The sequence below is a fragment of the Alnus glutinosa genome, chromosome 5 (assembly GCF_958979055.1).
Source record: "Alnus glutinosa chromosome 5, dhAlnGlut1.1, whole genome shotgun sequence".
In the NCBI taxonomy this organism is placed as follows: domain Eukaryota; kingdom Viridiplantae; phylum Streptophyta; class Magnoliopsida; order Fagales; family Betulaceae; genus Alnus; species Alnus glutinosa.
This window is the reverse complement of record NC_084890.1, coordinates 21,041,642-21,051,733: the sequence shown is the minus strand read 5'-3', so window position 1 is coordinate 21,051,733 and position 10,092 is coordinate 21,041,642. Positions and strand designations below refer to the sequence as shown.

Below are 10,092 nucleotides of genomic sequence, written 5' to 3'. Positions count from 1 at the left end.
GATGGACTGTACTTAGATTGAGATGAGGCATGGTTGATTCAATGAGCGGAAGGGTTGAGTGTAGGAAATCGTTGGCAGGGTTATTTGAACATGTGAAATATTCAAATGGGGGAATTTGTTTAATTGAAACCCTAAAAAATACTATCCTCATAAAATAAAAACCGGGAAAAGTCATGTAAATGATATTGAGTCGGTGAAGTTGAAGCAACAATGATGATGAAGAAGGGATGCGTTTTGAAAGTTGAGTAAGATAGAAATTAGAAAGAAGCTGAAATACGCAAGACAGGTGTTTGACGTGATGTGACATATATGACATAAATGGGGTTTCTTACACACGTGTCATTTATGAGCTTTGATTATAGGTGCAGGCCTTTTGATATCGAGACCAAATTGTCACCATTAAAGGGTAATGGGCACAAGCATTCTAAGAGTTGACACAAATCCTAAAGCCAATAAATTTCCACTATCTCTTCTAACATGTCAGATAAGGGAATTGTTGGGTAACTGTTGGGAATTAGGCCGGCTAAGCCTTCTAACCTACCATGACAATTCTAAAATAATGGCCCAATCACAATAAGGGCCTAACGGGCTCAAAGAGAACAATCGTTAATAAGTTGAGTGTAAACACTTCATGTTTCTCTCTGGCCCTTCCGAGATTCCGAGGATTTTCTCTTTACCCGACTGAAAGTCTTATACCAGAGGACTCATCAAAGTCTGGATATCTAGCATCTAGGGATAAGAATAAACTTCAGCAATAACATTTCAATCCCAAGAATCATGCGATTGAATTTGATAACATTCCCCTACAAAATGATGATCAGATCCAAGTAAAAGGGGTCTGGGTTCGTGAGAAAAAGAGATATTTTATAGTCATTATTTTCTCTCTAAAAAGAGACTGATTTAATTATCGGAGCTATTCCTTGCCGGAGCATTCCCGACAAGTTCTTGTGACTGTTATTATTTTATAGGTATTCATCTTGCTGGTTGAGGTGTCCCCTAAGACCGAAAATTACACCAACACTCTTCAATTACATGTTAATGTCAAAAGAAATATAAAAAACTTAAAGGTATAGCATTTTTAAAAAATATAATAAAGTTTTGACGTTTTATAGTAGAAACTGACGCATGAAATAAAAGTGATCTACAAAATTGATGGGTTGAGCAAATGATTTTATTTTATTATTATTTTAATATATATATATATAACAAAATTGAAGTGAAGAATCACCAAAACTAGAGAATCACTTTTTTCTTTCAGCAATATTCCATACAAGATCTACTTTTCGAATAATCGGTTAAAAGAAACAGCGATTGATTGTGTTCAATTTTCATCTTCGCTCCCCCTTTTTCTTTTACACACACAGCGACAGATCGTATCGCTCTCCCCTTCCCTGAATAGAAGAAGAAGAAGAAGAAGAAGATGTTGAAGTTCTTGAAGGGAGTAGTGGGTGGATCTGGCACGGGAATCAAAGATCTGCCCTACAACATCGGCGACCCTTATCCCTCTGCTTGGGGCTCCTGGACTCACTTCCGTGCCACCTCCAAGGTTCCACACCACATCACAACCCTCTCTTTCTCTCTCATGTCTGTGTATCTGTTCGATTATTTTGTGGTTAGGTTCTGATCCTGCCAAATTCACTGGTTTTGGAGGGCTAAACGATCTGGTGCGGTTAGGGTTCATTGATTTGCGTGCCTGAAATTTAATTTCTTTCTAGTGTTTGTAATGGGGTCTAGAGTTGGATTGAGTTTTGAAGATATTCGTGGAGTTTTTTTTTTTTTGGATGGATAAAATTTCTTTTACACAAAAACAACACACTCTAGCATTAAGCTAGATCACTAAATCTCAACATTACACCCAAAAGGCCAGCAAAACAAAAGCTGCCTATCCAACCAGCAACAAACACCTAGCAGGAATACAAATCAAAATCCGCCAGAAACTCAACAATAGCATCTAAGCAGACAAACAGAAACATCTATACAAATCAAAGTTTCAATGCAGAATATCCATATCAATACCCCAATTTTTACAAATATCTATATTCACAGCAATCATTTTAAACTTGCCTTTCCCCTTAACTCTGTTTTTACACTCCAAAGAACCTCTTGGAGCATTTTCTCCTCAGATTTAGGAGGAGAGCCGTGTCTTGTATCATTCTTTTGCCGCCACAGATAATAAACTGCTGAACTCAAACTAAGCTTGCAAATCACAGCCTTGGAGCTTTTATTTTTCCGCTCCTTCACACTCATTCTCATTATGTCAGAGCAGTGTATAGGAGGATTAGGAATGGGTGCCTTCTTGAGAAGCTCTCTCCATAGTCTACGGCTATACCCACACTCAAAAAACAGGTGCTCTTTGCTTTCAATGCATCCTCTACAAAACACACGTACACAGGAGTTTAGTGTAATAAAATGCTGATATTCGTGGAGTTTAATGTAATAATTGAATGCTCTCAACATTGTTGTGGACTTTGCGTACGCTGGAACCTACTGGATTTTGTTTCGGAGAGTTAATTTTAGAATGAGTTCTTGTGGGATCTATGGCTGACAATGAATTCTTGGGTCTTAGAATTGGAATGCTTAAAAAAAATATTGGTCTTAAATGGTGCTGGCCTCTAAACATTGTTATGTGAAACTAAATTGATTGGTTACTAGCCGGGAAGTGAATTATGTATTTTACTTGGTGAATCTAAACCAGCTTCCCCTTAAAAGGTTTTATCGGACAGTATTTGCCGTTATTTCTGCATCTTGAAATGTCCTTCTGCTTCCTTCCGAGCTTAAAAGCTGGTGTAGCTGTTAGAGTGAGGAGAGAGTAATGGCATATGTGCTGATTCAACAGTTATTTTAAGGATTTGATCATACTAGACAGAGAGGGGTCTGGGCATTGTGCTACTTAGTGGTCTTCTGTTCCTTTGATAAGAGCTTCTCTTTTCCAAGATGGAAGGTTCTAGCTTTATTATTATGGATAGGTTTTTGATATATTCATAACTATTTATAACAATAAAACACTAGGAAAAGTCCACATGCGGTGGAAATTTTTTGTTGCCTTCTGAGAAAGTAGAAGTCCAGCTCCTATTAAAATAGGAGTTATGACTGGAATGAAAGGTATCATCCATGCATATTGATATGCATATTCCGTGAAGATATATATAAATTTGTTTTTTCTTTTTTTTTGATTAATAATTCAGATCTTATTGAGAAAAAAAAGGGTTAAACCCACTATAGCTTAAATTTGTTTATTCTTAATTAACTGTTTCTAGTTTGACTGTTTTCTTCCATTATTTGAACATAACATAGCTTAAATCCTAATTTTCTCTGTAGTTTACTGTGTAGAATTACGAACATTGAGTTGATTGATTGATTGATTGAGATTTGAATGTGATACAACTATTATGGAGCCGGTATGCATGTGAAAGATTCAGAGTAATCATGTATATTTAGGGTGGGTTATTCACGCAATATATTGTCAATTATTATTTGTCTATTGGATTCAAACATGATACAACTTGTTAAACTCTTGGAACTAAAAATGCATTTTTATTATTTTTCTGCATTATTTTCTTCATTAAAGTTGGTGTACTTTCTTAATTATGGCTCAACTTTCAGGATGATGGGTCTCCGGTGTCAATATTTTCGCTTTCTGGGAGTAATACCCAGGATGGACATTTAGCTGCTGGTCGAAATGGTGTCAAGCGTCTCCGCACTGTAAGCTTTTAATAGCTATGGTGTTAGCTTTAATTGGATGCTTATAAGTTATCGTCCCTTTGCAGTTTAACTTTTTGATTGATACTCAGATTTTCATAACTATATTTTTAGGAACATGATGCAATGTGGATGATCTGTTTTTCAATCTCAAATAGGTTAGCCCGCAATCAGTTTTCATTGGTCAACAGGCAGTTATCTCTGCCATTTGTAGAGGTTTTCTATCGAATAAGTGCATCTGGAGAGGTTGTATGTGACATTTAACTGCATGTTTGTGCCTCAAAACTTCATTGAATCAATGTTATAATTGCACCTAAGCATCCCTTTATATGATATGATGTTTGAACTCCCGGACTATAGCCTAGGTTTTATTCTTCAAGGCTGGATTCCGCCCGCGGGGGGGGGGGGGGGGGGGGGGGAATAATTACTCCTGTTTTTATTGGTCCACTTACAGTTATTGCTGCCACTTGTAGAGGTTTTTTCATTGTACAAATGCATTTGGAGAGATTGTGCGTTAGATCGAACAGCATGTTTGTGAGAGTCCTCAAAACATCATTGCATTAGCTTTCTATGGTCTTCTTAGACTAAAATCAATTTGGGATGTTTCTAATAGCATTATCACTTTGTTTCGTTGCTTAGTAAATGTTTCATATAAGGTGCATGCTTAAAAAAGAGAAGTCTTATTTGGCATTTAGAATCTAGATTTCATGAGCTTTTTCATGCTCCTGTCATGGGAAAGAGTGAGATAACTAGGGAGTTGATCAACAATTAGGAGGTTTTGTCGTAGTTTTGATAGTAAATCAACGGAACGGAATTCAAAGCGTGATGGGTTATTTGGATTTTTTCTACTTAGAAGCGAAGGCATTTGAGATTAGGACGATCATGGGTTTCAACAGTATCTAGTTTGCATAATGGAGCAGAGGGACACGAGCAGTGATGTTGGGGAAGACGAGTGTGCTTTGGCTATGTACGACGCTAGAGGCCGTGATTAAAGGGGTGGAGGTGAAAGATTTCTATCGTTCGACACGATTTGGGAGCACAGTTTTTGCTGCTTAGAGGAGATCGAATGGTCATGGGAAGATATTTGGAATTATTGAAGTATGGTGGTGGAGGCTGGAGAAGTTTCATCGCGATTCTAGAGGGCAACAAAGGCAGAGGCTGGGTGGAGTGTGCTACTCAGATGTTTAAGGTGCAGAATTTTCACGAACAGTCTGCACGTCCAGTAAGAAACGATGCGACAGTTAATGGTGGCGTAAACCTGGCGAAGCCGCGACTGGTGGAAGAAGAAAAAAGGACATTTGCTGAGGTCTTGATTGAGAAGGGGAATGAGAAGGATTTTGAGATTCTGATTGGGGATATTTTGGGTAAAACAGAGAGTCGGCTATTTTGGGTAAAACAAGAAGGTTGATGATTTTGGGAAGGAAATTATGGCCTCTTTACTCAGGAATCAAGATGGCGGGGATCTTGGAAACTTTACTTTGAAGGAGAAGACGAACGTTATTCATATCAATGTTGTAAAGGAGGTGTTGAGCTCTATTATGGAGGTGGACAGTTGGCTTAATAAAATGGACTTGGGGTATACTGGGCCTGCCGTTCTATTTTTAAATGACAGTCCCAATGGAGGAAGGAACAAAGGGATGGGTCGGGGCAAGTTCGAAAGGGCTGATGGTAAAACCGAACAGAGTAAAGGTAGGCTAGAGGTTTATGCGTTCAATGGACCAGAGGAGGATGGTGGGAGATGGGTTGGGAGCTTTTCTTTCGACGAATGGTAGTGTAGTAGGGGACAACGTAGAGACGACCAGCGACCTGGAGGAGTCCGTAGTAGGTGGTGGTCAGACGAGAATGATGATGAAGGTGCCAATCAAAGAAGTTGGCCATGGTCCATGGGTCTTGTCCAGACACAATTGAAGAAGTATGGGAACGTCACGGTGAGCCGGAGGGACCAACTAAAGAGAAGAGGCAGGTGTATGTGAAGCCGACAGCGGCAGAAACGGCCGAGAAGCTAGTAGGTGATTCTAATTTAGCTGGGTCAGGCCTAAATTTGGTCAAGTCTGTGTAGAGGGGGTTCTAAACAGGGTGACGGTGAATTAGAATGGTATGGCGGATAAGGTGGGTTCAGCTCAGGCCGGGTGGGCAATTCGGGTTCACGGGTCGGGTTCGTGTCAACCCGGCCGACCCGATTACATAAACGGGTCTGACACGAACCCGACCCGATTATTAATCGGGTTGTGATACGCGACCCGAACACGGCCCGATTAATAATCGGGTAACCCGAACACGACTAATAATCGCGTCGCCGGTTTACCCGACCCGACCCGACCAAATCCCACATCCACCTTCTACCAAATGCACACATATTTTCTAAGTAACCAAACAGATATCACAAGGCATATACTCTAACATACATTAAAGCATCATATAATTTTAAAAATTTCAGAAACATTTTTTAACTTGATTTTTACTCGAATCAACCACATTTCACAGAAACCAGACTACCATTTCCTATTCCCAGCAACCAAATCCCAAACTCAACTTTCTACCAAAACACACAGCTTTTCTCAGACGTGCAAAACAAGCAGGCACCATTACCTTCTCCTGGTACCACTTCTTTTTTTGCTGTATACTGTAAGAGAGGGAGCTCATCAGGAACTTCTTCTTGCTAAGCAAAGACAATATAATCAGGCGAGTCTTGATGGGTAAGAGAGGGGGGAGGGAAAAGTTTGGCTTAGAGAGGGGGAAAAAGCCGGATGGTTGGTGGTCGGGCGTGCGGGAGGGCGGCGTGCGGGTGGGCGGGCTACTGGGCAGTGGGCTAGGGTTCGCACTTCCCAGAATTGCAAAATCACTATGATTCACAGAATATAATGGGCATCCGGCATTTCGTAACTTTCGGTTTCGGGTTACTGGGTTAGTTTTTTTTTTTTTTTTTTTTTTTTTTTAAAAAAAACAACCGGGTCAGAATCGTGTTTGGCGGGGTCAGAATCGGGTTGACCCGATTTCGACCCGAACCCGATTATATAAAATCCAAACCCGATTTTTCCGTGTCGTGTTCACGGGTCGTGTCAAAAATTGCCAACCCTACTCAGGCAGGCTCAGATAAGAACGATGGGGGTAACGGTGGTCTAGAAATTCAGGTGTTGGGTTCTAAGTATTTGGGCATCTTTTTAGGAACTGAGAGCCATTTACCAAGACAGAGAAGTGTACCGAAGAAATGCAATGCGCTATCCAAGGACACTAGTTCTCTCCAAAGCCACATCTTCTTAGCGTGTACAAAAGGAATTTCCAGTTGATGTGGTCAAAATCCTTTTCAATATCCAGCTTGCAAAGCAACCCAGGTTTGCCAGACTTGATACGACTGTCCAAACATTCACTAGCAATGAGGATCAAATCTAGAATTTGCCTACCTTTAACAGAAGCGTTATGAGGCTTTGAAATGATCTTCTTCATAACACTACTCATTCTATTAGTAAGAACTTTAGCAATGATCTTATAGACCCCACTTACAAGATTAATAGGCCGAAAGTTATGGAGGCTTTAGGCCAAACGTTGGCTGCAACTATGGATCATGGTCTCTCGACGGGGTTCTCAGTGGGGTCCAGGGACAACGAAGGCTTGATAGTGTACCATCTACTGTTCGCCGATGATACACTGATTTTTAGTGGTGCGCAATCCAAACAAATTCGACTTCTACATTGTATCTTCATATGTTTTGAAGCAGCTTCGGGTTTGAGAATAAATTCGGGTTTGAGAATAAATTTAGGCAAATCTGAAATTGTTCCTATTGAAGAAGTGGAAGATCTCGAATATCAAGCTCATCTTCTTGGATGTAGAGTTGCTTCATTGCCCATGAAATATTTGGGTTTGTTGTTGGGTGATTCATATAAGTCCACTACTATTTGGAATGGAGTTATTGAGAAAATAGAACGTTGGTTGCTTGGTTGGAAGAAACTTTATTTATGGAAGGGTGGTCAGTTGACCCTGCTTAAAAGTTCTCTTTCCTACCTACCTACGTATTTTTTGTCATTATTCCCTATTGCAGTGGGCGTGGCTAGTAGACTCGAGAGACTTTGGAGGGATTTCTATGGGGTGGCATTGGGGATGAGGTTAAATTCCATTTAGTGAATTAGAGGAGGATTTGTACTCCGATAAAATCAGGTAGATTAGGAGTTCAAAGTTTGATTCAGTTTAATCGAGCCTTGTTGGGAAAGTGGTATGCAATGGAGAAAGAGGCTTTATGGAGATTGGTGATCGAAGTTAAATATGAGAGTATGGGGGGTGGTTGGTGTTCAAAGGAGGTCATGGGGACATATGGAGTGGGCGTTTGGAAACATATTAGACGAGGGTGGGATAAGTTCTCCAATTTTTTCCGTTTTGAAGTGGTGGTTGGGTCAAAAGTAAGTTTTTGGCATGATCATTGGTGGGGGATAGACCGTTAAAGCTCTCTTATCCGGCTTTGTTTAGTATTGCTCAGTGCAAAGATGTGTGGGTGGTGGATAATATGCTCCTTCAAGATGGAATTATCCAGTGGAATGTAATTTTTACACGACCGGTCCAGGATTGAGAGTTGGAGCTAGTACTCTCTTTTTTTGAGCGGCTGTACTCTTTCCAATTACGACATGGAGAGGAGGATAGATTAGGCTGAAGCCCTTCTAAGAGGGGTAAGTTTGAAGTGAAGTTGTTCTATAAAGTGTTAATTAGCCAGAATGGTCATTCATTTTCATGGAAGAGTATCTGGCGAGTAAAGACTCCTTTGAGGGTGACATTTTTTGTGTGGACAATAGCCTTAGGGAAAATTTTGACACATGATTATCTAGGAAAGAGGAATGTTGTGTTTGTCAGTTGCGTTCCTCGCACCTTTAGTGTTTAATTTTAATGATTTCCTTATTTTGTTTTCTTCTTCCTCTTAGATGCCTTTCTTGTATACTTCCTGTGTACTTGATTGCGCTTTGCGCTTTTTAATGATATTTCTCTTACTTATCAAAAAAAAGAAAGAAATGTTGTGGTGGTTGAGTGGTGTTGTATGTGTAAGAATAGTGGGGAGTCCATTGATCACCTAATGCTTCACTGTGAAGTCACCAGAGAATTATGGAGTTATCTTTTTACTTTGTTTGGAGTAGAGTGGGTTATCCCGAGATGAGTCATCGATTTGTTGTACAGCTAAGGCGGTTTAGTTGGGTGTGGTATCGTTAAGGAAGTTGGCTCCATTGTGTTTAATGTGGTGTCTTTGGCGTCAAAGGAATGCTCGACACTTTAAAGATGTAGAGACATCGGTAATAGAATTGACGAATCTTATACTTAACACGTTACATCTTTGGATAGCGGCACATTATAGCTCGGTTGTTTCTACATTTGCAGATTTTTTGAATTTATGTTCCTCTATTTCTTCTTATTAGGGGTTTTCTTGTATACTTGTGTATTAGGGTTGCGCCTCTCCGCGCTTTATTAATGATGTGAAATTACTTATATATGAAAAAAAATTCTAACTGCAGCAAAGGATTCGTTCATATGATATGAAGTATAAATTCCCTGACTAAACGCTAGAGTCGCATTCGTTAGGGCTTGTTAGAGTGGTGGATATTTTCTCTGACCCGATTAGTTGTTTGGAAGCTACTGAATCCAGAGGGTTGGTTATTTACTTTGACCTGTTTGGTTGTTTCAGAAATTATTGAGTCCAACACAAGTCATTAATGCTGAAGTATGCACTAAACATGTATAATTCAATAATATGATCCAGACATACAAATCCGTTCTACTTCTATTAACGGCTGATAGTGCTAGACCAATTGATATCCTTGCTTAGCATAAAAAACTAATAGAATTGGTCGTTGCTTGGGTTCTTTTGTGGGTTGTCTTTTGGGTGTTATTTCGGTTTCTAGGTTTTGTCTTAGGGGGCTTTTTGTGGGGTTTTTGTTCGGGTTTTTTCGGGTCAGCTTTGGCTCTCCTGTGTATACTTTCTGTGTACGTAGGGGCGCCGTACGCTTTCATTTTTATTAAATTTTACTTACTTATAAAAAAAAAAAACTAATAGAATTGGTTCCCCTTCTGCAGTTACAATTACATAAATAAAATGCATTTTAAGTACTTCACCTTGGGGGTAGTGCGATATTTTTATTCCTCCTTGTGGTTGAGAGAATGACTTAATAACGAAATTGAGCTTAGAACAACACTCGAGGAAACCTTTTTCTGGAAAAGTTATTCCAATCTTAGGATCTTTTGGGGTTTAACTAATTATTCCTTGATTAAATTTGCATACAGAATTTTCTAGCCTAGTTAAAGATTGTGAGGATTTAAAATTTGAAATGATATAATTGAACTTCCTTCTGAAGCAAGTAAACTATTTTTTTTGTTAAATCATCACTTATTCCAAAAGCTTAAGCTGATAGGAAGGGATGAATT

The 10,092-nt window shown here is 39.5% G+C and overlaps 1 protein-coding gene across 1 annotated transcript in view; it reads left to right on the top strand.

Moving 5' to 3' along the window:
* The first annotated feature begins 1,233 nt into the window (after positions 1–1,233).
* LOC133868456 (uncharacterized) overlaps positions 1,234–10,092 on the top strand; it is a 41,934-nt gene continuing 33,075 nt past the window's right edge. The window contains exons 1-2 of the mRNA XM_062305357.1: positions 1,234–1,546; positions 3,604–3,702. Coding sequence (XP_062161341.1) covers positions 1,421–1,546; positions 3,604–3,702 — 225 coding nt within the window. The 5' untranslated portion in view covers positions 1,234–1,420. The remainder of the gene's footprint in view (positions 1,547–3,603; positions 3,703–10,092) is intronic.